At 38.5% G+C, this 27,109-nt stretch overlaps 1 protein-coding gene across 5 annotated transcripts in view; it reads left to right on the plus strand.

Moving 5' to 3' along the window:
* LOC139691918 (polycystin-1-like protein 3) overlaps positions 1-25,002 on the plus strand; it is a 154,185-nt gene extending 129,183 nt beyond the window's left edge. For 3 of the 5 annotated variants that reach the window (XM_071589864.1, XM_071589863.1, XM_071589859.1), the window contains exons 2-7: positions 1,965-2,144; positions 6,090-6,152; positions 13,945-14,179; positions 16,530-17,482; positions 20,782-20,974; positions 23,703-25,002. In XM_071589864.1, coding sequence (XP_071445965.1) covers positions 2,061-2,144; positions 6,090-6,152; positions 13,945-14,179; positions 16,530-17,482; positions 20,782-20,974; positions 23,703-23,884 — 1,710 coding nt within the window. In that variant the 5' untranslated portion in view covers positions 1,965-2,060 and the 3' untranslated portion in view covers positions 23,885-25,002. The remainder of the gene's footprint in view (positions 1-1,964; positions 2,145-6,089; positions 6,153-13,944; positions 14,180-16,529; positions 17,483-20,781; positions 20,975-23,702) is intronic. The other 2 variants (XM_071589860.1, XM_071589861.1) reach the window with 2 other exon arrangements.
* The last annotated feature ends 2,107 nt before the right edge of the window (positions 25,003-27,109 follow it).

The raw sequence follows: 27,109 nt of genomic DNA on the forward strand, positions 1-27,109 counted from the left end.
AGAATTTTTAAAATTTCATTTGTAAATATGAATAATACTCTGATTTGCCTTTTATTTTTTTCAGTTGTTCTTTGTGAAAAAGTTTTCTTCCACTTTTCACAAATTTTTCCAAAAGAAAACCTGTAAGATAAAAATTTTTCACAAAAGTAAATGTTTCTAAACCTTGAGAGAGAAAGTGTGTGTATGGGTGTGTGTATGTGTTTGTGTATATGCATACTAGTATATTTTTAAGACATTTTATATGTGATTAGAATAATAATTCAGCCCATGTGCATGTTGTATGTCTCTGAAATTACATTATATGTACGTACAATAAATGGTTGGCCGGGTAACTTTGCATAATCACATTTCAATTAATAAAAAGCGCTAATATTCCACACAATTTAAAAAAATTACCTAACCAGTTTCAATACTAATTCATCGTCATTAAATGGTCACAATTACCTACATTATTGGCATTTAAGGCATTGTAATATTTTGAGTCAGAAGTAGCCAGGCCATTTTACTATATTGTGTGGATTTTGTAAAACAGCTTTTATTTTATATCAGTGGAAAATGTTCATAGATGGAAAGCTGATATCTCATAGAGGCCGACATACATATTTAGTCTCGTGTCTGAAACTAGTCCAGGTTTGTAGGAATCTTAACAGCCTGAAATAAGACCCCAAATTGCATAACCTCACCTAGATACTCTATCTGATTGATTGCTTTATCATGCATACTGCATAGCAGCAATGGCTTCTACAGTCATTGCTGTACTGAGTTACATCGAAATATAGACTGATTTAGGGAATATTTTGTGTCATTTTAGTCAGGAGTAAGGAAAATAGTAGTGTGTAGTGTCAAGGGTCTATAAAAAATATACCCTAAGCTGGTAGACTAATAACAAAAATTGCCATTCTCAGCAGATGAGAATCATTATCATTTGATAGTATGCTTTTTAAGGCAAGTTTTAGTTGGGAATTAACTACATCTACATTAATACCCTGCGAGCCACCAAAAAGGTGTGTGGCAGGGCGTGCAGCACCAGGAAGAAAGGGTAAGGGATGAGGGGGTTAGGGTTTTTCAAATGGATGGGGAAAGGTTCGGGGAACCTGCAAAAAAATATATAAATATACTATTACAGCCATGGGCAGTCCCTACCTTGTAGTTTAATACTTATTGTGTTGAGCTGACTCCTGGGATATTTCGATTACAAGCATTCTGGTCTCTTATTGTTCTTGGAAAAAATGACCATTTAAACCTGTCAGTCTTGCAGTCTATCTCTCTAATCTTATATTCGTGATCTCTCCACCTGTAATTCATTGGGGCTTGTATTATGTTCTTGATGTTGTCGGAAAAGGACCCATTTTTAAATGTTTTTAATTAGTTTAATCTATATTGTAAATGCCGCTGTGTAAGGGAATCCCAGCCTAAATTTTCTAGCAAAGTAGTTATGCTACTCCGTTGGTCATAACAATGTTTGACAAATCTAGCCCCCCAAGCTGTTCCCCTTGACTCAGAATGAAGAAAAAGAAGTCACGAGGAATTACTCATTTTTCCATATGCCTTTTGAGGAGTGAACTTAGCTTGCGTACAATTCTTATCCTACACATTGATGGTGTTTTCATAAAGGCTGCGTATGGTAAATGACTGTTGGTATTTTTAAATCGGAAATTTCAGCGCAAAATTAATTTTTAAGGAAAGGAGGCTATTTAAAGAAGAGGAAAAATATTAAAATAACAATACCATCTGATTTATAAGAAAAAATCACTAATTTTAGGTATTCTCATCATCACATTAGCAACTATTTCGTACTCACACGTTATAATGTGTTACTATTTAATGTTACTATGTAATTTATGTGCTAATAATGAAATTTATGTGCTACTACATTTATTCCCTGATGAGGCGTTTGCATTTTTGCTGCAAATAAGTTGTTCTGCCTCTTTTTGTGTCTGACTTTGGCTTTCTTCCCCCTCCAGGACTTGGCCAGAGTCGAGGTGAATGTTGGTGCTCCTGGGCTTCGATTTGGCCAGTCGAGGAACGGCAGTGCACCGGGGACGTCGGAAGGAGGCCCAATGGGAAGCGAGACGAAGGGCATTGCAAAGAAGGCAATGGCCTGCGAGGGCTGCTCCACCAAATTCTCCTTCATGCGGCGAAAGGTGAGGGGGGGCTCGTTTACTTTGGCGGCTGGTACTTGAAATAACCTGTAGACACTGCTGCTGCCCTCTCAGTTGCGTTGCTTGAATTTGTGATGTGTGTTCATTACAGTCCACTCGGGATTAGGCTAGTAGACTTTTACTGATTACCTTGTTTGCCATTGACTAGACCTCAGAAAGAGAGAATCCGGTAGAAATTTGCGGTAGGCATGTATTGTGGTTATTTTTCTTGTGGTGTGCCAACCAAATCACTTGATTGACTCAATTTACCCAACGTCCAATATCCCCTTCTGAATCAGTGGTTGAATTGGAAAAAACTTTAGAAAGCATCCCAAGAATTTCCAGTAAAATTTTATGCATGCAATGAATGCCTTTAAAGATATACTGGGATTTAAATGTTTGAATTTCCAGCCCCACTCAAAAGAAGAGATGAGAACCAGATGCTGGGAAAGACAACTGGAGACACAAAATTTGTAGCTTCATTGAAAACTTTTCAGGGTCACTTTGAATCATGCGTGTTAATAGTGTGCTGTTTATGTTAATGCACTTAGTAATATGTGAAGTTTCCACTTAGGCTTCTTGCTATTAATTCATGTTTACATTAAGTAATCACCATACTAAGCCTTCATCTCATAAACCCATTGTTTAATAATCATCGTTTTAGGTTTATCCAGAGATGGTTTTGTGACAACTTTTTGAGTTATCCTGTTGCCCACAAATCTCTTCATAATTCTTTAATTCCATGTCCTAAATGCATTTAGGACATGCATTACAGGAGATCAAGTTGTGAGGGAATCTCAGTTTTGTTCTTAAGTTGTGCCGAAGTCTGTCGACTTATTAAGATTCAAAATAATCAGAATGCATAAAGTGATTACTTTTAATCTGATTGTGCTATATTTTGTAGGAAACATGATTCCTAAATTAAATTGCAATGGAAAATATTTCAAGCAACCAGCTCTAATTGCATTTGAACATGTCACTGATTACATTAATGAGCTAAAAAAATTTGCCTTCTTGGATTTTAGTTCTCACGGGTCACATAACTTTGAACTCTTTTACAGTATTTATTAACAGTTAAATTTGTCATTTGATTAATTATTATTTGGTAATATACCGGTTAAGGTAGGTTCTGGATGGATACAACCAACGAATAAATATTTTGTCTCTCCCAACAAAACACAACCCAAAATCATATTCTACGACAAGCCCCTCTTTATCTCTGTGTACTTCCTTCCTCTCTTTATCCTGTCCAACATCCCTATCTTATTCCTGCCCTTTCCTCATTTAATCGATGTTCACTTAATAACGAGTATATTTTTTAATTTCTGTCACCAGATATATTTTATTGTTTCAATTAACAACACTTCTTTGAATCTCATATATTCAAAGCCTGATTCATTAGATCATACAAATAATATATCAACGACCATTAATTAATTTTTTACTCTGGAAAATATTTAGATATCACTGAGCAAGAAGAGGTGTTTTTACTGTAGTAGATAACCTCAAAGAAATGAGAAACAAACAGCATAGTTCAATTTCAAGTCCACTCAGTAACGGCAAATTGTGTTTTTCCCAAATAGTGTTAATAAATACATTAAAATCCTTCAAATCTGCTCTAGTGATGAAAGGGCCTCTTTAAAATAAAACCTAATTTTGCCCTGGTCTGCAACAGTTAAAATTTTGTTTATGTTACGACAAAGACAGGGCTTGCTTGATAAATTCTGTGAAACATTAATATTGTGTCCCAATTATTTCGATTAGAAATATTTGCCCTTTTACTCAAAATATCACTTGTTTAATATTTCAAACATTATCATGATAAGTTACATTTGATCTGAATCAAATCACCTTCTGCCAAACATAATATATGCATAATTTATTTCTATTATATCCTTTAGGGATTTCACCTATGGTTGTAATCTATAAAATAATCTGGAATTATAGTACAAATATTTGGTTGGATTTTAAGCAATCAAAAATAATCATTAATTCATAACAGGTTTACACTAATTATGACAGCCCTGGTTACATTTTATAAATATATACAGATAAGCTATTATGTTTTCCTTAAGTCGAGTGGTATCTCATATATTTCTCTGCTTTCATGATTCTTGTTTCTTCTCTTTGCCTTCTCTCGTGTATTCTCAGCAGTTGCAAAGCTCGGAATGTTTGACAAGAAAGTTCATCCCCGGCTTTTTCTAATCAGAGGAAAACAATTATCCAGATAATCATGAAATATTTGTGGCGTTGCCCTCAACTCAAAGATAAACAGAGTAAAACAGAAACATATATGTTTACATGTTTTATAATTTTTAACATTTTGACCAGATCTGGTGAATCATATATATTTTTTACATTTGGCCTGCTATCTTATTTCCAAGGAGTTACCAAAATAATTAAGTGAAATATTTATCAATGTTAGCTTTGTGATTGCTTTAGGAAGTGTATATTGCCTTGTATAATTGTTATTCTGTGAAATTAATTGCAAACCATTCGTATTTTCTGACATTTGTCCCCATATTTTTACCCGTGGTGTATTTCCTGACTGGTGAAGTTGATGGCAGGACTTGTTCAATCAAAACAATTGATAACATATGTCCATCCAAGATTGGGAAGCTCAAGTGAGAAAATAAGCGTGTGATAAAAAGGAGAAATTTTTCATTAGACTCCGATAGAAGCTGGTTGGTTAATCAGAACTTAGTTACCGTTCACTAACCAATAAACAATCGTAGTTTTTTATTATATTTGAAAGAACTATTTTGAACTGTTTTATATAACTTGTAGCCATGTTCCCGTAATCACAATATAATAATATTTTATTGTTCATGGTAGTCCAGCTACATGGTAACATAAAACTCATCACATTAAGAATGCATTATTCAAGGCATTAGTTTCACAAGAAAAGTGGCCATGTAAGAAAATTACAGTACAGAGGAAAATCTTTTCATGAAATAATTATCGTACAAGATATTCTTCAGCTTAATAGAAAGCATAATTTGTAGGATACTTCTTGGTTTGTTTTTCAAATTCATTCGGGTTTCCAGGGGAATTTGATCAATTGGGGTAGTGCCTTATGCAATTCGATTGCACAATAATGTGAGCTTACCCAAAAGAGAGATTGACCTGTCGATATTTTTGTGATTATCCCACTCTTGTCGTTGGTACATGTATTTTGTCTTATGAAGACTAAAAAATATAAAATCAAAATAAATGGAAGAGTTGGTGTCTGGTTATCATGGTGAAATTGCCTGCTTGACGTATGCTTTCCAAAGTTCAAATTGAGATGAAGACCTTTTCCTTCGGGGACATTTAAATAATTTCAATATCTGTGGAGTTAAGCCCCAGGATAAGATACCATATTTCAAAGGGGTGTATATTTGGGCCAAATATAAGAATAACTGGCTCATTGGATTATTGGCGGACACCCTTCAGCGAAAACAGATAAGTAAATAGATAGTGTGAAACCAATGCCTTTCATTTCTGATACAAACTCTCATCTGAAAGAGTTGGTTTAAATTGTTTTGTATAGATTATCATGTACCTAAACAAAGTTAGATCAATCAGCTCAGTTTTCATGCCATTCATATCGGAGTGAAAACAATTATTTTATTTTAACAGTTAATTCCAGCCAATTTTGTGCATGTCAGTTGGTCACCATTTGTGTGGAATTGCCATTAAGCTGTTTGGCATTGCATATAATTATGAATGAAATACCATAGTCAGAATGCTCCCATAAAAACGCTAACAGGGAACCTCCTAGTTGCAGCATTAGTTGAACTATTAAATTGCCATGGAAGCGATAAACTTGAGGATAGCTTTACATGGAGTTTATTCTTGTTTTAACAAACAACATGGACTTAATATCTGTCTTGTTACCTTCCGAAGACACGCTGTAGTGTCACTCACTCAGGTATTCCCCAAATAATTGTGCTTTCACATTTGCAGCATTCTTTGGCCTGGATCAGATGGAAACCCTTCAGCAGAGTGGGGTACAAATCTACAGGCCTGGTTAGTTCACCAAATGGATGGATTTTTGAAACAAATGAATTCCCTAGGAAGAGTGCATCAGTCATTGATTTTTCTGTTTGTTTTTGAACATTTGAGTTTGTGCGTGCAAGTTCAATTGAAGTTTACTGTGAAGTCCTAATCTCTTTTTTGTGTGTTAGAATAACCACTTAGCATTTCCTGCACATCTTATTTAGGTCTCCCGAGCATGTTGGATAATTCAATGGTAGATTACTTGTAGCGCAGCATGATGAAGGGCATGATACTTTGGTTAATAATCCTGTTAGTCAAATAGCTGTCATTGTTCCTAGATTTTTCCATTAAATCCTTCCTTGTAATTATGGTCTCCTGGCATGGCATGGGTTTGTTTTTACATCAAAATAGGAACCTTTTCGTTTAGTATGCAAAATGTTTAAATGAGTATCCATTGAATGCATGGTAATCAAAGAGTAGACCTTTTGTTTGTATCAGTGTGTGAAATATCATTCTGAAATTTGTGGTGATTATAAATAGTGAAATTAGATTTTAAAATGTTAATTTCATGGAAACCAGATAACTTGGTGTAATTGATATATTTGTGTTTCAAAAATTTCCAAATACTTTCATCAGGAAGAAATCATTTATTACTCTGGTCAAAAGTAACGTCAACTTTGTATCTCTGGTTTCCTGCACTTGGACTTCTTCATTTGTGTTTTTTTCCAGACGGTGCCGAAGTAACCTAAAAAGCGGATTAAATATCGATTTCCAAAATGTGTATTGTATCAGCCCTAATGTATAGAGGTGGATTTTAAAGTAAAAGGACAATTTAACATAAGATAATGTTTGAATGGCATGATTTTTACCACCAATGGAATGCGTTTGTATCCCAATGGTACAATCAACTCCATTGATGCGTTGTTAAAAAGAATTGATCTCAGATGGTTTGAATGATAAAAGAAAAGTGCTCCACGATGTAGTAATAATTTAATCATCACAGAGTGGCATTCAAAAGAAAGAGGCATTATGTGAGTGAGAGACATTGTAAAGTATGAGTAATATTTGAAGTGTTTGTAATTATAAACATGTGGGAACATGAGCTATTATTTGAATATTCCTTCCACATCTGAAACAAAACATTCTCGTATGGAATTGAATGTACTAAGTAACAACCTATTGATTACCTTTTTCATAACAGTTGCGAGCATTGAATTAAAATACTTCTTCTACCTTTCTCTCCTTTATTAAAGAAATATTTCAGGTTTTCCTAGGGAATTTCTCAAACTCTCATGCGTTCAAAAAGTCCCCCCAGGGACAATTGCAAATCCCTTCTGTTATTTACCATCTGTTGTTCTAAGAGCATTTATAGCAGAGTGAAAATTGTTCCCCTCCATCGCCTGTAGGCTAGTGCAACTCTTAATCCCCACTCTTACTTCATCTCTCACTGCCCTCATTATGTCTATTTGACCTTATTATCGGTAAGAGTTTCTCGCCAATAGTAGCATACGATACAATCTCGTCATTTAGTTGTAATCCATGCCTTAAAAGTATATTGCTTATTCCTTTCCCAATTCCGGATTGTTTTGGACTTTGCATAAATTATCCAAATTTAATTCCTTGACATTTTATTTCATATAGGGCATTTCATTTCTTATATTTTTCATTAGTCTATTTAAATTTTCGTGCATTCTTTCAGATACAAGGTCTGTCCCAAAAGTAGTTGGACTTAGTCGATTAAAAAAATTCATTGTCAGAAATGATACATTCATTCAAAAGTCTTCGAGGTACCACTCTTATGCGTCTACACAAAGCTGCTCGCGGGTTTTCCACGCCTCGTTCGCCTTTTGGATGACGGCGCCCGGAATGAATGCTGCCAATCTCCCTCGTCACGGCCTGTTGTAACGCTTCCACCGAGCCGTTGTGACGTTCTTTCAGTGTGGATTTGAGGTGGGGGAAGAGAAAGAAGTCTACTGGAGCATTAGCTATAAAAAGTGGATTCTCACTCACGCAGTCGAGAAGCTCTTGGCAGAGCCCCTTGCGAGTTTCCTTTTGTTCGTCCGAGAGCACTCGCGGCACCGACTTCGCATACAACTTTCTCATGCCCATGTTTTCGGCCAGAAGTCAAAGAACATCACTTTTAGGAAGCTTAATTCATCAAAAACCATGCGAACACTTAAATCTGCTTTCCCTGTCCAACAAAGCCTTCACTTCTGCAAGATTTTCGTCACTTTTTGAGGTCTAAGGGTGTCTTGAACGTTCGGCGCCTCCAACATCTTCTCTGCCCTCCCAAAACAACTTGTGCCACTTGAAAACACTCAATGTACCCATTGCCGTATCACCATAAGCTACCTTTAGCATTCCATGAGTAACTTTCCCGGTTTTTCCCAGTTTCAGGCAAAATTTGATGGTGTAGCAATGTTCCAAAAACCGGTTCATGACAGAGCGTAACGGGGTTCCGTTGTAGAGGTTTCGCAAACGAACGATCAACATTCCGCAAAGGCTGGGAGCCAACTGTCACCGGCCTCCAGGCTTTCCTGAGACTCCCCTCCCTCGCACCCAGCCAGAGAAACCGCTGCCCGTCCGTCTAATCAGAGGAAAAATAAGTCATAATACTTTTGGGACCGACCTAGTTCATATATTTACGTACAGTATTTCCTCCAAGGAATGCCTGTCTACCACAACTTAATTTTGTCTTTAGTAATCCATATTTAATATTATTTCTCTCGGTCATCTACATTCATTCCCTAGCTTCCTTTGACCATGGGAAAGAGACCCTCAGTTGAGTTATTGATTGCTAGTCTATCATTTAAGATAGTTCTGGATGGACACTGAGTGGTCATCACTACTTCTCTTAGTTTTGTCGCACTTGGCCCTCGTACCACAAAAACTGTTCATACTGTCTTCCTCCGTGCATTCCAAGCCACATGCGTATCTATCCTTTTACTCCTCTCATTTCTCTTGCCTAATGCCCTTTATACTTTTCCTTTCCATCCACTTTGCCTCTTCAATCCTTCTCCACGACTACATTATCTCGAATGCCTCCAATCTGCCCGTATCATCTTGCTTCAACTCTGGGTTTTATTTGAAGACTATTGCTGGATGGGTGTAGAGAAGGATGGGAAGGAAAGCAGACTAAGAAGTACTAGGCATGAAGTGAGGGGAGGAGAGGGTTTTTTGGGAGAAATCCAAAGGAGGCAGGAGAAAGATGGATGCAAATCATTTTGATTGCCAAGGGAATTTTGAAGGCTGTGATGGAGGGCAGAACGTTAATAACTGGTTCTACTTTCTCTTTGCCCCTCATTATGTTATTCAGTTGATAATTTTTAAGTTGGTTCTTACTACTCAATGAACTCTGTCTGTACTTGGAGTCATCGTCTTCGCCATTGCTAAAATTCATTTGTTTAATTTATTTGCATTATTTTCCATACGTTTTCTTTGTGTGCCATCATCGTCAGTAAAATTAGGACTTCTTTAAATGATTTCTCCCGTGACTATAGTGTTCATTGTGTTTCTGCTCATGCTATTTTAACTTGTCTCTCCTCCTTTTGATGTTTCTACGTAATTATTTTCAGCTTTTGACATCCATCACCTTAAAGAAGGCTAATACTGGTCGATTTTAATTTCACTGATTGTAGTTACCAACTCTTTGAGGATATGATGTAATAATGGTAAGTGAATTGTCAGGCAGGAACGAGGCCATCACCTTGTCATAGAACAAAACCCAGCTTGTTTTTAGATGACGAAAATTCCTAGAGGAAGAGAAATTGGCAGTATGAGCATGGCTTAAATTACATAATTAAAGGCTGCGACCCACGGTGGCACAAGGCAGGGAATCAGGCACTGAATGCGTGCAAAGAACGCACGCACGACAAATGAAGTTGCTGTAACTGGAACGAATACCGTTATTATTGATAGGCACTCAAGTTGCATGTCCAACGCACCTGCCGCTTCAAATTCACGTAAATAAGTTCGGCTAGCAACGCCGTAGCTTGGCACGCATTTGAAATGAATTGACACGCGCGTGTTTGAAGAAGAACTTTCACATGGAGCGTGGTCTATTACGGCGCGGAAACGTGGATATTGAGGAACAAATTTATTTGAATGAATTATTGAAATGTAAGCGAGGTAGAGGAAAGAAGAGGAAGGGCGTTTTGGGTGGAATTAAGTGAAGTAGGAAGTGTGCAGAGCTAAAGAATGAGTAATGTTAAAACGTAGTACGATTTTGAAATATGTTCTGCGATGTTAATTATCATTCGGGGGTGGAGAGTAAGAATTATGGTTAAGCGAGGTAGATGGAGGATAAGTAATAGACATTTTGACGGAAACAATGGAGTCAGGAAGTGTACAGATCTGATGGAAGAGTTACTATAAAGTGTACGTTAAATGATATTGGAGTCATGTTAGTCAGGCCTTTGAAGTGCAGCGGCGTTCAGTGCCTGGGTCCATTTGAAATATGCCTCAACTAGGGGTAGGTTACTCCTTATGATAGTGATAATAAATAGTTTTTCAAAATAAAATGAGCGGGAAAATCGATGGTATTAAACGATCGAAACTAAAATTTGTTTATTTTTTCACGCGGTTCCTGCGCGCATTAAAATTATTTTATCGCGTATTCCCTCCGAATTTAATTGGTGGGGTGTTTTTTTCATCCCTTTTATGAAATGGGAACATGTTTATGTGCAATGCGGTTAGGGGGGGACGCAACCCGCCTGGCTGGTAAGTTTTGGTGGGCAGCCTGGCGAGGTGGACTGGGCGCGCGGCGAAACATTCGATTTAAACGGAGGAAAAATACGTTTGCGGTTTGCGAGATAACCTGATTTGATTTAAAATACTACACTCTCGGCATCATTGCAGTATCTACTACTAGACGCCACACATTAGGATGCAGTAACTTCCTCATGTATCTTTTCAACCATCGAGCTTTTAGTGTCCCAGACATTCACTGTGAGTATTTATTGGACAAGTGAAATTCGTTAGTTAATGCGGTATCGTGTTTGAACCACAGGAGGAAAATATTTCTCAGCGTCCCACGATTGATTTGCCCGTCGTCCCGACACTGCGTCGAAGGAGAGTGCCGCCGTTATGTGTGGCCATTATATGTATGGCGGCGGTCAGCAAGGGAGAAGGGGAGTAATAAAGGAGGTCGACGTCGAGTGACCTCGCTGTTGACCTTTATCCCGGGAGGAGTCGGGAAGGAACAAACTACCCTCCCCTGCTGTGAGAATTGGTGGAGGTTAAGTGGAAGCGAGTGTCGAGCCACGTGGCGGCCAAATGGACAAAGCAGCGTTTTCCGAGAATTTAAGCCGAAATGAAATGACTTCGTACCACTTGGCGGTGCCGTGACGAGTGTACTATACGAGTGAACGTGAACCCGAGATAGTTCACGAGAAATAATCCATAAATGGAAGATGGCCACCGCCGTTCATTCGGTCGTGTATTTCGAGAAATCTCGATGTGGGGCTTGAGTTTGTTTGTCAAAGGCTTCTTTTTTTTGTTAAAAAATCTCTGTATGTTGAGACTTGAACCGTAACGGTGTGTGTTTACCCGTTGTGTCTCTGCCTCCTGTTGAAAGTGTGCTCTGAGGAACGAGCAGCTCAGCCAGGCGATCGTGCACCCTTGGGCGAATAGGGGGTTCGGCTGATGTATGATGCCATGGACCCGCTTCCGTGCCCTCGCTCAGTTTCAACTTCCCATCCGACGTACTCCCGCTCAACACTTTTGATGCTATCCTCCAGCCACCCGAAATGGGCATCGGATTAACCGTCTAAAAAAATTGGTTATTTCCGGGGTTCGAGCTCGGATACTTGGCGCGGGAAGCCGACCACGTCACCAAATGGATGCTTCGCCGTTGTTTTCCTCAAGGTGATAGATAGATCTCGGTTGGAAGAAGTCTTGGCCGAGGATAAGAGACGCTAATCCTTGTGATTATTTTTGTCTGTTGTATTTCGGCCGAGCGTGTCAACCGGGGTCTAAACCCCAACGACCACGTTATCAACCCCAGGGATAGGAGGGAGTTGAATGCTACTTCTCCGATATACCCACCTACCCTCTAAACCGCGTGCAAAATTCAAATACAACTGGCGGTCAGGGGGCAGTGCCTCTCCCTTTGACCTCTCTGGTTTCTCACGAAGACATAGTGTCGGAAATACATATCTCAGAGCCAGGTTGAATTTGAGGGTGACCGGTAGCGCATAGAACTTGGGCCTTCGTATCAATTAATAAGAAGGTCGCCTTGCCCAAAAGGTAGTTAACAACGCCCCATTTCAGGTTGAATGGAAAAATAAATTTATATTTTTAGTTGATTTAGAAGGGTGAATTCTTCTCAGTGACGGGCGCCCGTCGGGAAGGTGCGGGTCGCGAGGGTGGAGGAATCTTTCTTTTGCCCAAACCGTGTCTCTCTCTGTGAGCAAGAGCGCCGAAATTTCCTTCGCAAACTTCTCATTGTGATCTCACACGAAGCCCAGGGGATCTTGTGAGTGCGAGAGTGTGTGTGCATTCGCGGGAAAAAAGAGAGGCATCAAGGATTATTTTTTTAATAATTGGCAAGAACCCAACCTGTGACGTCCCCTCCGCACGGGACAAGATTGAAAACAATTGAGAGTGCGAGGCAGAGAAGCAGGAATTGAGTCCGCCGCGAGGCAGGTGGAGTGAGTGTTTGGTTTTGAATTGTCGTGAGACGCCCGGCGAGGAGACGAGACGCGCAAATTGCGGTGAAAGGTGGTGTTGATCGGTGCCGATTGGCTTATTATTTTCGGAATGGAGCGGAGGGCTACTGCTGCTGGTCGGCGGCGCAACAACGCAAAGTGCAAAGTGGTGAGGAATCTCCTGGTAACGATATCCGCCGTCAGCCCGGGGAAGGGAAACTCATCGCTTTGTATTTCACCCTTTGGGTCGATTCTCTGTGTCATTTTGCGGTAAAATCTACTTATAAGTAGCCGAGTGAGAATACTGCATTTTATGGCAGCTTAGGGTAGGTTTCTGATGGACCCTGGCTCTAATTTCAACTATACTTCTCTTAAGTCCTGACTTAAATTATGCTTTGGTCCCATTTTGTGGTAACTCAGTCCTCAGCTCTCTATGTCATTTAATTCCATTCAAAATGCCTTTTCTTTCCCTCCCTCCTCTCACCTTGCTGTTTCATCATCTGCTGCAGTCTTCAGCATCCCATTTCATGTGGGAAATGTGGCAGTCCAAAAACATTATTACTTCTGTTTTTCCAACTTTGGTGGAGTAATTTTTCGTAAATATTATTCTAAAAATCTTGTTCATCTTCATTTTCTGTGCTACTTTCCCTGTCACAACATCTTATATTCCTGAACCCAAGAATGTTTTTCAACAATCAATTTATTCACTGTGTGTGTGTTATGAAAACTATTTATGTATAAATATATATTCTGACCTCTAGAAGGCCCTAGAGAGGGCCAAAAGGTCACTGCCTTTTTTTGTCAACAACCCATAATCTGCCAAATCTGATTTCCATTTGGTCAAAATTTGTGGTTTCTTTCCTTAAATGCAATCACATGTGCAGCTATATTCAGGGATAATGGAATGAAAATTCCTCCTCAGCCTATTTCCAAGGGTGCTAATTGACTTTTGTTGAGATGTGAGTAATGGAGTCTTTAAATAATAATCTTTTATTTAAATGTTTCAAGAAAGGACGAAAGTTCACAATATTAAGACTGGAAATCCAAATGCCTGTTCGTGGTAATCATTACTAAGAAAACAGCAATGCTGATTGTTTTACTTGTGTGTATGAAATGTTGGACTGTTGCGTGGTGCAGAACTGGACTTGATTTGGAATAACGCTTCATCCTGACAGAGAGAGTGCCTGGAGTGCCAGCGGCTGTATTGCACCCAGTGTCTGCCAAAAGCGCTACCAGTCAGTGGATCGGGCAGCGGTGGGTGGTGCTCCCGAGAACGTCGCCAGACCACATGCAACAAATGCCTCATACTCCTGGCCCAACCACCTTCCCGATCTGCCCTCCTTGGCTTGAGAACACGAGATCTTCAGGCGTTCCTGGCCTCGCGAAAGGTTCCAACTCACGGGTGCCTTGGTGAGTTACTTCTCTCCCAAAATCTCTATGAAAACAGTTTTTAAAAATAAAAGTCTGCCTCTTCTCATGCAATGCAATGATGGAGGGTAATGGACATAGTGTTTGAGACATCAGGGGCCTATCAATGACCAAATTATTGCATATTTTCCACTAGCTAATGAATTTATTTCTGGCCAAGTTTTGCTGTGCCGCAGGTACAAAATGGGTTCAATTGGTATCCGATGCATATTTTCACCGTGAGGAAATAAATGGCATTGTGGGAGAGAAAAGGAAAGGTGTGGCCAAAGGAGAAAAAATTAATGGATTTGTTTGGAAGGGTGGGCTAAGGGGTTGAGAAACTGAATCGGGCATATTTTCTTGTTGTTAAGTTGTTAAATCTCTTTTATAAGTCCTTTGTATACACCTGTTAGTTGTAAGAAATTCAGGACTTCTTTTATCTGGCTATGTTGCTCAGTAGATGGATTTAAATGTTTTATATCAAATTAAGGGCTGTTTACGGATGAATTGTCAATCAAATCGAAGCTTTGAGAACCCAGGAGATAATGCTAAGGTGTCACTCAATGTGTGTGGCATGCACAGATTGGCCACTGGATTGAAAAAAAAATCATGAAAATATCAAGAAGTTCTTCAAAAGGGTTGATCATTTTGAAAAGTCGGGAGCTAGTTGTTTGAATTGGGAATATAAAGTGGAAATTGGGAATTATCGATGAAACAATCTTCCTTATGCTGAGAGATTAGTTAAGCTGAGAGATCAGTTTGCATTTGCCATAGGCCCTCATGATTGCTGGCCCTAATGAAGAAACCAAGTGCCCCACTGATAATATCGCTTAAAGGTAATTTTTCCAGGGCCTAATTGTTTTGAAAGATAATTACCAAAGGTATCAGGAGAAGTATTTTTTGGGCAAAAAAAGCATTGCGAAGGGGAGGGAATTGTTGACTGGAGTGCTGACAAAGGATTTAAAGGAATAACTGTGGAATTTGATGTGAAGTGGATCAGAAACCTGATATTTGAGGCAGGAAGATGAGTGTAAATGAGAAGGTTTTAAAAATATGGCTATGGAGAAGAATTGAGAATATAATTTGGATGGAGGAAAAGGCTTAGGGATTAAGTTTTACAAATGGTGGGTGGAAGACAGGAGAAAATTTCTGGTTGATGTTAGAGGACAGTAAAGGCTAGTTGAGAAGATCAATATTGAGAGGTAGCTTGTGAGAAGTTCCTGGTTACATTAGAAGGGAGAGTATTAGATTAGCATTGAAAAGGGTTATGGAATGCAAGTTTGGAAAAGGAAAGCAGATGGAAAACATGAGGAATTGAGGGAGAATATTTTGTGGGGAAAACAAGTATTTAAAACCGGAATATGTGCCCACAAAACAAATGTGTAATGCTCAAGGGGTCATATAGGAGCAGTCACTAATTGGTAGATTGTTTATGATGATGATGATGCATAAGAGAGAGAATTTTTGATGTTGCTGTTGGAATTTGAATTATGGAAAAAATAGAAATTCCTTTTTTCATTGCACTGCTCTTTGTAAAGTCATGATCGCTTGTGATCATTTAGGCTTAGTATTCATTCCAAGCTATTGATACGGATAAATAATTCAGTATCTTGTTTGTGTTTGCAGATGTTACTGTGTTGAGTTCTCTTTTCACTTTGAGGGCAACTAATAAATGAAGTAAAGCTTTGAAATCAGGAAAAAAACTATTTATCATATTAGATTTGTTGAGAATCTCGTTTTGTCAGGTTCTACCAGAAGAATAAATTTCTCTCTCTATGAAAGAGTGTTACATTTGAAAACAATTAATACAGATGAAGCTACAGGAAAAGATATATCCATATATAATATAAATATATTATATAAAGATATATAATACAAAGATATCGCTGTTTCCTAGGTTGTTAAAATCACGACCAACTGAAAAAAAGGAGTTTTTATGTGAAACTTTGGATACTGATCATTATACTCCCTTAACGTGTCCATGTAAAATATTTTTTCTCTTGATGCATAGTATTTTCCATCCACATCTTCCAGGTTCTTAATCTTGCAGAGGGACTTATTTGTAAAAATTATGTAGTTATTCATTATGTTCCAATATTATCTGCTCAGTTTCCACTTTTTGTGGCCTCCATTTTGATAGATTTCAGTGTTTCACTCTGATACCCAAATGCTATTAGCATTAAAGTCAAGTGTGTATTGTTATTTGAATTTAAATGGGTGCTAAATTATGTGAATAATGTTTTGTATTATTATTATTGATGCAAGTCTATTCTCAAAAATACCAATGACAAGACCTCATGATGACTTTGTTAAAATTTTATTGTATTTCAACTCTGTGCTTATCATCCTACAGAGAAAGATGACCTGGTGAACCTTGTCGTCCAGCTGTCGAATTATGAAGCCGCCAATCCCCGCGTTGGCTCACCACGAAGCGGTTTGCAGTCCCCCCTGAGCGACCAGTTCCCCCCTAGGGTCAGTCCAGACCAGAGATGCCGAGATGATGTGCCATCACCCAGAAGCGAGGCAGGCAATGCCACCCCTGCAGTACACTCCTTTGGCTCCCGAACTGAAGTGCACCACCACCCTGGCCCCCTTGCCTCAACCCCCTCCTCGGAATCCTCGGACCACGCCTCCCCTAGCAGAGTGTTGCCCTCTTCGCATCCACGACCCTCCTTGGAAGACAATGGTGGGAGGACCGCAATGGAAGCTGCTGCTTCGGCTCCTTCAGTTGGTCAAGTTCCTCCTAGCAGACCGCCACCTCCACTGGATCAGCCCCCAACCATTGTGCCGGAGAATGGTGACTGGGTCATGCTTGATGTGGAAGAGCGAATCCTACCACCATACTCTGGCATCCCTCGAACTGTGGAATCCAGCATACTTCCCTCACAATCTACCACTGCCTCTCCCCCACCAATCGTGGCATCGTCCCAGACGATCACTCCCAGCTCACCCCAGACCCGCAGTGACCTTCCCCCTCCCTTGGAGAGTGAGTCATCAAGAACAGATGAAGCCTCAATCATGGGACCCCCCTCTACCAATGGTGCCGGTGACGTCACTCCCTCCCCACCACAAGTTGAAGGTGCTGGTATTGATTCCTCTGTGCCACAAGTTGTAGGTGATGCTGAAGAAACCCCCACTACTACTGCTACGACTTCTTCTGAACCGGATTCAACTTCCGAGATGAATGTCTCGAGAGAATTGAATCCCAACGACATGGAAGGCATAGCACAGGCTTTCTCTACATCCCGATCACCTTCGCTGAACAGGACTTCGGCATCCGTCAGCCAAGGATCCTCCCCATCAAAGGTGAGCTTCAAGGAGCTGAGCTTCATTTGCTTAACAAGTTGTAATGGCCCTCTTTTATGTTCAATTGAACATTTTCTTCAGAGGAAATTTTCTTTATTTAATTATGTTTACCTAGCACATATTAAAAAATAATGGCTTGGTAATACACTTACTCACTTGGCTTGGCTATGTTTTTTTTATCCTACACTACTTTCATGATAGCTTGTATCTAATATTTTATTCATATGCCAAAACATATCTGATTGCTTTTCAAAAATTAAGGAACTTGGAATTTAGAAGACGTTTAGAAGAAATTAAGAAGAGAAATTAGGGAAGGCATGAAGAGGCAATAAGAAACTTTTGGAATCACCGTTTGTGTAGCATTTCATCTTAAACATCACAGAATATTTATGCGAGTGTAGTTTGAAAGGTTCTCATTATCACCACCAGATGTCAGCATTAGAGCAACAAGTTTCCCATGTCGTCATAGGTAATCCTTAATGACTAAACAAGTCAGTGTGCTGGGAAGAGATCTGTGGTGCGAACAAAATGTTGTTATCCCCATCTAGTGGTTTGTGAAGATGGAAAAAGTTGAGATTTGAGCAGTGATTAAACCTTTCTTAGAGAAAGGTATGAAACCAAAGGAAATTTATGCTGACTTTCAGAACACTCTGGAGGACTCTGCTCCTTCATATTCAACTGTTGCCAGGTGGACAAATGAGTTTAATTATGACTGGGAAACTTAGATGATGATCTGCGTAGTGGTCATAAAAAATGTGTCACTACCCCAGATATTATTGCCGAAGTGCATAAAATGGTCGTGGTGGATTACCAACTGAAAGTGTAAGAAATCGCTGAAGCTTAAGGTATGTCATCTGAGCAGGTATATCACATTTTGATGGTAGAATTGGTTCTGAGAAAATTCTGCTGCATGGGTGCTACGACTCCTATATGCAGGATCAAAAACACATCAGAATGGAAATTTCTGAACAATGTTTGACTCATTTTAAGAGCAACCAACAAGATTTTCCGTGCCATTTTGTGACCGCAGATGGAACCTGGGTCCCCTTCTATACCCCAGAGAAAAAATAGCAGTCAAAGCAGTGGAAACATGTTGATTCACCACCAACAAAGAAAGCAAAGGCAATGCAGTTGGGCGGAAAGGTGATGGCTTCATCCCTGCTAAAGTCGGTGAAACGTGTTGTACCGTATAATAAAATCTGTGGAAAAATACGAGTCTTTCTTTTTAGTATGGATGCTAAAAAACTTTGCATTTTTCCACAGATTTTTATTTTAATAACCATGTAACAAAAGGTACACAAAAAAGGTCAGGTTTGGCAAGGAAGAAAGTCATCTTTCATCAAGACGATGCACACCCACATGAAAGTATTGTTGTTATGGCAAAAATATGTGAACTAAGATATGAATTAATGCCACAGTTGCCTTACTCACCTGATTTGGCTCCATCAGATTTTCATCTCTTCCCCAAGCTCAAATGTTACCTCAGTGGACGGAGATTCTCTTCAAACAAAGAAGTAACAGCCAAAGTATACATGTATTGTACAGGCCTGGAGAAATTTTCTGGGTGGGATAAAGGCATTGGAACATAGCTGGACCAAGTGCATTAGTGTACAGGGAGATTAAATTGAAAAATAAAAAAAGTTTCACTGAGGTAAGTCATTTATTTCCATTTCATAGTGAGAATTTTTCGAACTACCCTTGTATCATTATCACAATGTTTTTGTTACAGATCTGAAATCTTGCTGAAGCAAAAGGGCTATTGTTAACTTGTAAAAGCATTCTCCAAGATCAATTGCTCTTTGCCAATAGGATAACTTTTTGTGTTTAAACAACATATAACATAGAGAGAGAGTCTTCAAAATGGCTTTTTTCATGCCTTAAATATCTTTTCCTCTTTGCTCCCTCTTGATCCAAGAGTAGCCAATCAGAAGAGACTATTGTCTTCTTTCAGCTGCATATTTTGACATAACTTTAAACAGTAGTGGCTTCCATGATTTTGAAATGGCTCACGTCGCGGGATATAAAGTGGCACATTCAACTAGAGTCCATTCATGGAATAGGTTTGGGAAATTACAATTGCTAGATGACAAAAATTATTTTCAAGACCTATTTAATATGCCCTTAAAAAATGGTTTATCTTGAATTCTGGCGGAAGAAAAGCATCCTGACCAATTTTTAAAAACATGAAAATGTTCCAAGTTTAAAATATTACATTGGAACTTTCTTTAATTTTTGTCCCTCAATGTTTTCTATCAGCGCAAGTCACTACTTATCATGGGAAGTAATGTTATGGCTTCCAGTTCCTCTCCTTTCAAACACTACCATAAGCAGCATAGTAGCTCCTGTTGGCTATCAATTTGTGCTTAATTTTCGAATTTTAGAATTATTATGCAAAACATTGTTTGCATGCTTGAAATTTCCTGTGTGATGTATTCTATAGTCGTTGAAGAAAATTTTTACAAATGTTATACTAGAAGTTTCAATGTCCTGAATTATTTCCTTACCTCATGCCATGCATTTTTATAATAGATTTCCTTCCTAGCCTTTCATTTAGGAACATTGATGATACTTTTCAAATTTTTGAAACCTGATTCTCCTATTTAGTATCACTAGAGTAACCACATATCTTGAGTATAAATAATCATTGAAGCTGAGGAGACATATGAATGTACCTGGAATGTTGGTGAATGACTGTGGCTTTGGATCATCTGAAAGCTTTAATGCCTTTGTGAAAAGATCTAGTTAATGTCAACATAAATGAATCATAAGTCCCAAATTCCATGAAAGATGCAACTCAGTCTTTGCATTTAAATTTAGGAAATTGTTAATTAATTTCAATTGGTTTCTTGCATTGTTAAGGTAATGCTCTGATATAATGGATCACAGACCTGGTGTTTATATATTAACGGTGGCCTTGAGTTTCACCTTGTGCCAATTGAGTTTCTACGCTGGCAGATTGCATCATTATGTCCCTTATTATGTAGATTATGCCCCTTATTATGTAGATTAGTGATGTGGTTACAGGGATGGATGAGATTCAAAATACCTGGGATTATGGCAGTTTGGCAACCCATTTGCCTAGATGCGAATGCCTTTGGGGAATGGTGTTCGTCCTGGGGTGGTCAGCCCCAAAGCAGGACTAAATGTCAGCTTGAAAACCCTAGATGGGTGTTTAGATACCCCAGTTTCTTCAACAGCTCTGATGTACATTCTTTTGCAAAGCATATGCCCTATTTCCTTGAATCAATCCGTCTTAGTCAGTGTTTTGTGTTAATTATACCTCTTCTTTTATTTCATAGGCTGGACCTTTCCTGGTGCCGAGGGATATAGCCTCCAGCATCCTTTCTAGTACCACGAGTGAGGATGACCTGTCCACGTTAAGTGTGAAGCAGCTGAAGGAACTGCTCACCAGCAGTCGCGTTGACTACAGAGGGTGCTGCGAGAAGAAGGAATTGCTGGAGCGAGCGCAAAGACTGTGGCGAGAATATAAAGGTGGACTTCAAATTGGAATGTGTTGGGTTTGTTACCTCTGCAAGGGTGATCCCAGAAGTACCCGACCCAATAAAGAAAACATAAAAATTTTGGGAAAAAATGTATTTACTTTTGAACATTATCTCCTTTCTGCTCCATACCTTTTTCCCAGCGATGTTGAATCAGTTCGATACCCGTTTTATGATAAGAACTGTCTTGCTCCACAAAATAGCCATTAATTGCGGACATTACTTCTTCACGGTTGGAAAATCTTTGACCACTGAGGCATTTGTTCTAGTTTTCAAACTGAACATAATCCGAGGGGGCTAAATCTGGTGAATAGGGTGCATGAGGTTACAATTCAAACTTAAATTCATGAATTTTGGCCATTGCAATAATGGATTTGTGAGCTGGTGCATTGTCTTGATTAGACAACACTTTCTTCCTAGCCAAATGCGGTCGCTTTCGCTTGATTTCTTTGCTCAAACGTTGCAGTAAGTTCGCATAATACTCGCCATTGATAGTTTTTCCTTTTTCAAGACAAATGAAAATTATCCCACGTGCATCCCAAAAAACCGATGCCATGACCTTACTTGTAGATGAAACGGTCTTTGCCTTCTCTGGAGGCGGTTCTCCCTTTTGAATCCATTGTCTTGATTGTTCTTTTGTCTCGGCTGTGAAGTAATGGAACCATGGTTATGAAATGGTGCAAAAATTCTGCTTTGATGCAGTGAAACTTTTTTAAACACTCTATTGAAACATCTTCATAACACTGGTTTTGCTCGAGTGTGAGCAAATGCGGCACACATCTTGCACACAGATTTCTTATGTCCAAGTTTTCAGTTAATATGCGATGTACCGCACTTTTTGAAATGCCTACTATGTCTGCCAGCTTGCTCACATGTTTTCAGTCGGCAATCATCCAGTATCACTTGGTGGATTTTCTTCACCGTTTTTGGAGTTGTCAACTCATTACGCCGACCAAAGTGATGCTCGTCTTGACAGCTCTTATGGCCTCGTTTAAACTGTGCTACCCAATATTTTACTCATGTAAACAAAGGAGCAGACTCACCCAGAGTAGAATCCAGTTCAGCTTTTATATTGGTTGGGCTGAGACCTTTCAAATAAAAGTATTGTATTACCTAAAGATGACCAATTTTCTCAATTTTCACAAATTTACTGAAAAAGTTCACTGTTGATGGCTGCCAAACAAATACTAAACAATGTAGGGTCTTCAAACTTGAAACATATGCTTTATAGATTGCGTACTTTCTAACGCAATGATATTTTTCAAACAACTACCACCATCTCTAGGCCAGGCCGGGTACTTTGGGGCCCCCCATGTAATTTCAATGAACTGTGAAAATAATTTTAATGTGTGTGTGTATTAAATGAGCATTTGGGTCAAAGATCAAACTCAGAGATATCACCTGGAATTGAACCTATGCCCTCCGGTGTTCTAACCACTGATTACCACATTCTTGCTTGTGAGTTGGTTGAATGTTAATTTTTTTGAAAAAGGTAATATAAATTATTATTATTCTCAATTTCTCTAAGTTAAACCAAGTGAGATTATATATATTTATTGGCATGTTTACTTCATGACTTGTCCTTAAAAGATTGAGATATAATCAAAAAGAGTTTTCATCACTTTTGTTGGCTTGAATGGGCATCATTTTTTGTCTTTTTTCTGTGGGGCATCTCATCACCCTACTACTCTCTGATAGGTTGCGTGTCGGAGAACTCTTCTTCGTGTACCATGTAGTGAATATCCATTCTCTTGGATTTAGTTTTTTTTGGCATTTTAACTACTGTTCCAAGAATCAACAGTTGACGTAGAGGCAAACAAAACAAAAGGGTGAAAACATTTCCAGAGTTCAGTTGCACTATTATGAAAATGAAGTTGGAATAGTAATCTTTGTGTTGTGAATTTCAGTCCTAACAAAGGCATAAGAAAATTAAAGTCGTGAGGGTAAAATTTTGACAGTAAATGTTGAAATTTTAACGGGGTATTTTACCATATATCTAAAGTATAGCCCTTAAACTTTAAATACAAAATTTTGGTAGAAAAAATCTGGGGATCACCTTCACATATATAAATAGTGAGTTCAAAAAGATGTTTTGTGGGATGAGAGTGAAACTTCCAAGGTCACATGCTGAAATTCACTGCCATTAGTGATGATAATATCACAGTTCCAGACTTGTGTTACCTCAAAAACTACTACTCCCTCCTGGTTTGCTATAAAGTGGCAAAATCAAGCAATTTTAGTGGAACCATTGAGACAGTACTTGAGGAACTGGTGATTAATTTTGGGACCTACTCAAATTCCCACAATTGATGATAATATGGTCAATGCATTGAAATAAAATAAATATCTACCATTCACAACTTGTTAAATACCATGTTAATTGTATTTCTTTCAGTCCTAACTACTTCTGAGTATGCAATTTAAAAAAATGCCTGTATTGTAATTAAAACTAATTCACTGGGATTAACTTAGCTGTATTTAATAAGTATGAAAAAAACCAGAGTTGACATGAAATATTTGAAAAACAAATGTAAACTTTAAGTGAAAATTTAGGGGTCGACTTTTACATGGGATCAACTTATATGCATGAGCATACACAGTAATTTATTTCTGAATTAAAATGAAACTTATACAACCCTTATGAAAACAACTTTTTTTGTCGCCTGAGTGTTAATAATTCTGATAAGTCATGTAATGCTGTTTGTTTTCTTTGCTTTCAGCAGCTAGCCAGGAGAATCTCAGCGATGACACAATGTGCAAAGTGTGTATGGATGCCACAATTGACTGTGTGATGCTCGAGTGTGGTCACATGGCCACGTGCACACCTTGTGGCAAGAGGATGAGTGAGTGCCCCATCTGTAGACAGTACGTTGTGAGAATTGTGCGGACATTTAGGGCATAAGGTCAACCAACGTCAAATTTATTTTTCTAATTTTTATTTTTCGTTCATCTGAAAAGTCTGTGAAACACGAGCCAGGGTGAAGTGGATAATGCTTTTGGGTGAAATGTTCAGTGCTTCAGGATAAGCAGAAATGGGTATGCTATACATTATTTTTCATAAATGGACATGGAAATATAACAATTTATAGATGGCCCCTGGAGAATTGAGCTTGTGATATATTTGGGATGTTGAAAGGGAAAGTGCTGCTTGGCCAATAGTCATATATTCATTCAAACAACTTAAAGAAAATGGGCCTTGCATAAGTTTTTCCTTTTTTTATGCGAAAGCTTTATTATCTTGCAACTGTGGTACTGATTTATGGCTGATTTTGAAATCATTTTATAGAGAAATAATGTACAAATATTTTTGAGAAATAAATAGAGGTTCACTTATTATACTCTGTACTTCGGTGTTAGGTGTTGGTCTGAAGCTTCAAGCGGTAAGTTAATTAGACCTAATAATAAGCATTCATAGCATTGAATGTTTTAACTTGGCCGGAAATTACTACGATGCTGGATAACAAAGCTTTCGTCATGCTGTGAGAGGCTTAGACCCTCCTTTTAAGTATTGTGAGAATTGAGTGTTATTTTTACTAAGTGTGTTGATACCTTGAGAGAACTAATTTTTAGTTAATTCCTTAAAGGATGACATAAAGTATCTCAGCAAGCTAATTTCAATGGTGTATTTAATTTTTTTTTATTTGTCTTGAGCTCTTTAAAGAATTAATAAGGCTAATAATCCATGTATGTAATTTGAATGTTATTCTTTTTCCTCAGTCATTCCTTCTTTTATTGTTAAATACTATTTAAATTTATCAATTATATAATTTATAGTCATCGTTAAACCTTCTCAATAAAAAGCAGTCAGTGATCAAATAGAAAACAGACAAACTTAGTGATCATTGCAAATCCTAACATGAATAAAAGATAATTACTTACTTTCACCTTTACAATATTGACATAAAAGATATCATTATGCAGACAATACTGCTCACACATGTGAATGCATGTTTTTTTTTCTCTCTGAAATTTTGATGTACTGCTTCCCTTGAAGTCCCAGAATAAATTTTTTGAATTCAACTCAAGCTATTTAACTGTGATTGAAGAGTCAACGATGCACGTACAATGGAACCTCGTATAAAAGTGTAATTCATTCCTCAATCTTTCTCATAAAGCAAAACACTCATTTCAGCATTTAAAGCAGTGTACAAGAAGATAATGCATTCTATGCACACGTACATACTTGAATTGTTTAACTTGATTCACCTAAAATGAATTTATGAGGCATTTTGAGTAGTAAATCTGAGGATAGCATAACTTTCTGTAATGGGATTTACAACTCACGATTCAATTACCAGTACTTACGAGAGGACTCATACTTATTATGGTCCTGGTTCTTTCACCTTAGGCTGTGAGTCATTCTCATTTCCAAGGAGCAAACAATATGAAAATATCTGAGGCAAAAACATTTTCAGTGGAATTAAAAACTAGAATTTCCATTTATCTCAAAATTGACGTTTTTTCTTGAACATAATATTTCCCTCTACTTTAACTCTTTAAAAAGCGAGTGAATAATAGAATGAAGCCATTAAGAAGGCTCCAGAACTGTTGTTTCATCTATGGTTGATGCAGCTGACATAAAATAATGCACAAGCCTAGTCAGAATAAGGTGGAAGATGACAAAAACCATTTGATAATATTTCTTTAGTGAAGACAACAAGCACCAATTTACCCTCATCCAGCCTCTTTTCTTTGCAAAAAGAATGTTTAAAGGTGACTGACCCATATTCTGAAAAGGCTAATAATTTACTTAAAATGTTAGGTTTTAGTTATGGCTTCCAGGAGATCCTAGATGTCAGGGTGTCTCTTGGTAACAATAGTTTCTCCAATCATGCTGCTGGCATCGTAAGGTCAGAAGTGATGATGCATCGATTTCTTTGGCCATCTTATACAGGGGGCTGGAAGGGGGGGGGGGCTAGTTTGCCTCTGTTTGGTGGAACTGCTGGACTCTAATCCTGAATAACCACTTTTAAGTATTTCCTAGCATACAACCATCCTCTCAGTTTTAATTTTCTGGTTTTTGGTTCTCTAGTGCCTCTCGAATTAACCTTGGACATAGCAGCTCTCACTGCAAACCACTTTTGCTTTATTGAAGTTCCGTGTGGCCCAATTCAGACCAAACATGCTTCAAGACAAGCAGAGAGGCGAAACTGTTTCTTCCCTATGGTGCTAGCTTGTAAAATTTTCTGCATGAGTATTGGAGCTCAAAGACTCCTTCGCAGAGCAAAAGGGAGACCTTATATTTAGGTTTGGGGTTATAGTTGCCCAACATTTCCTCTCAGAAAGTGAATCTCGTCTTGACAATGTGCCTGGAAAGCGCTCTTGCAATTCTCTCCATGGTTCCTGCAATATATGGAATGGTAGCATACTGTATGTTGCTTTCTTCCCTTCCTGGCTCTCCAAAAAGCCCTTTTTATGACCACATCTTTTCTGTAGCCATTTCCTTGTAGTGCCTTGACTAGATGTTCCTTTTATTTTTGGAGAGGTTCTTGATGGTTACTGCATAATATGTATATGATGGGTTATAGCAGTCCAGCCTTCTGTGATTGGTGGTGGTGGTAAAGAGAATGTAAGTGTTGGTCAATATGGGTCTTCTTCCTGTAGGCTGAGGACCCTAAAAGGGTCGGGATGGTGCAGTGGCTAACGCAAAGCCTTCCCACCAAGAGGGCCTGAGTTCAAATCCTGGAAAAAACAAATATTTTTCAGTTGTATCCTGATCCCTACTTGAGGTGCTTCGTGAAGAGCACTTTGAGTGAGCACGATGTCTGTCGGATGTGATGTTAAACAGCGGACCCCTTGGTGCCTTTCGACAAGAGTAGGCTAATGCTGATGGCACATTTCTCTCCACCCTTCCTTTCCCAACCATCCCTAATGGGGTAAATGACCTTTGCTGTCGATTGCCTTCCATAAAAACTACTACTACTGAGTGTTCTAAGGTTCCATTCCCTTTCCTTTCCCTCGAGGACATCCAGGAAGGGGATTCGAAGTCAATCTCCTCTATTTCCGTGGTGAATTGAATGCTGGATGTTTTGCATTCAGGTGCTCTAGAAACTTGACCAAATCCAGTCGGCTATGTGGTCAAATGACAAATATATCATCATCAATGTAACTAAGCTACAGGGAGGGT

This window comes from Hetaerina americana, unplaced genomic scaffold (assembly GCF_022747635.1).
Source record: "Hetaerina americana unplaced genomic scaffold, ioHetAmer1.1.p SCAF_4, whole genome shotgun sequence".
Classification (NCBI taxonomy): Eukaryota; Metazoa; Arthropoda; class Insecta; order Odonata; family Calopterygidae; genus Hetaerina; species Hetaerina americana.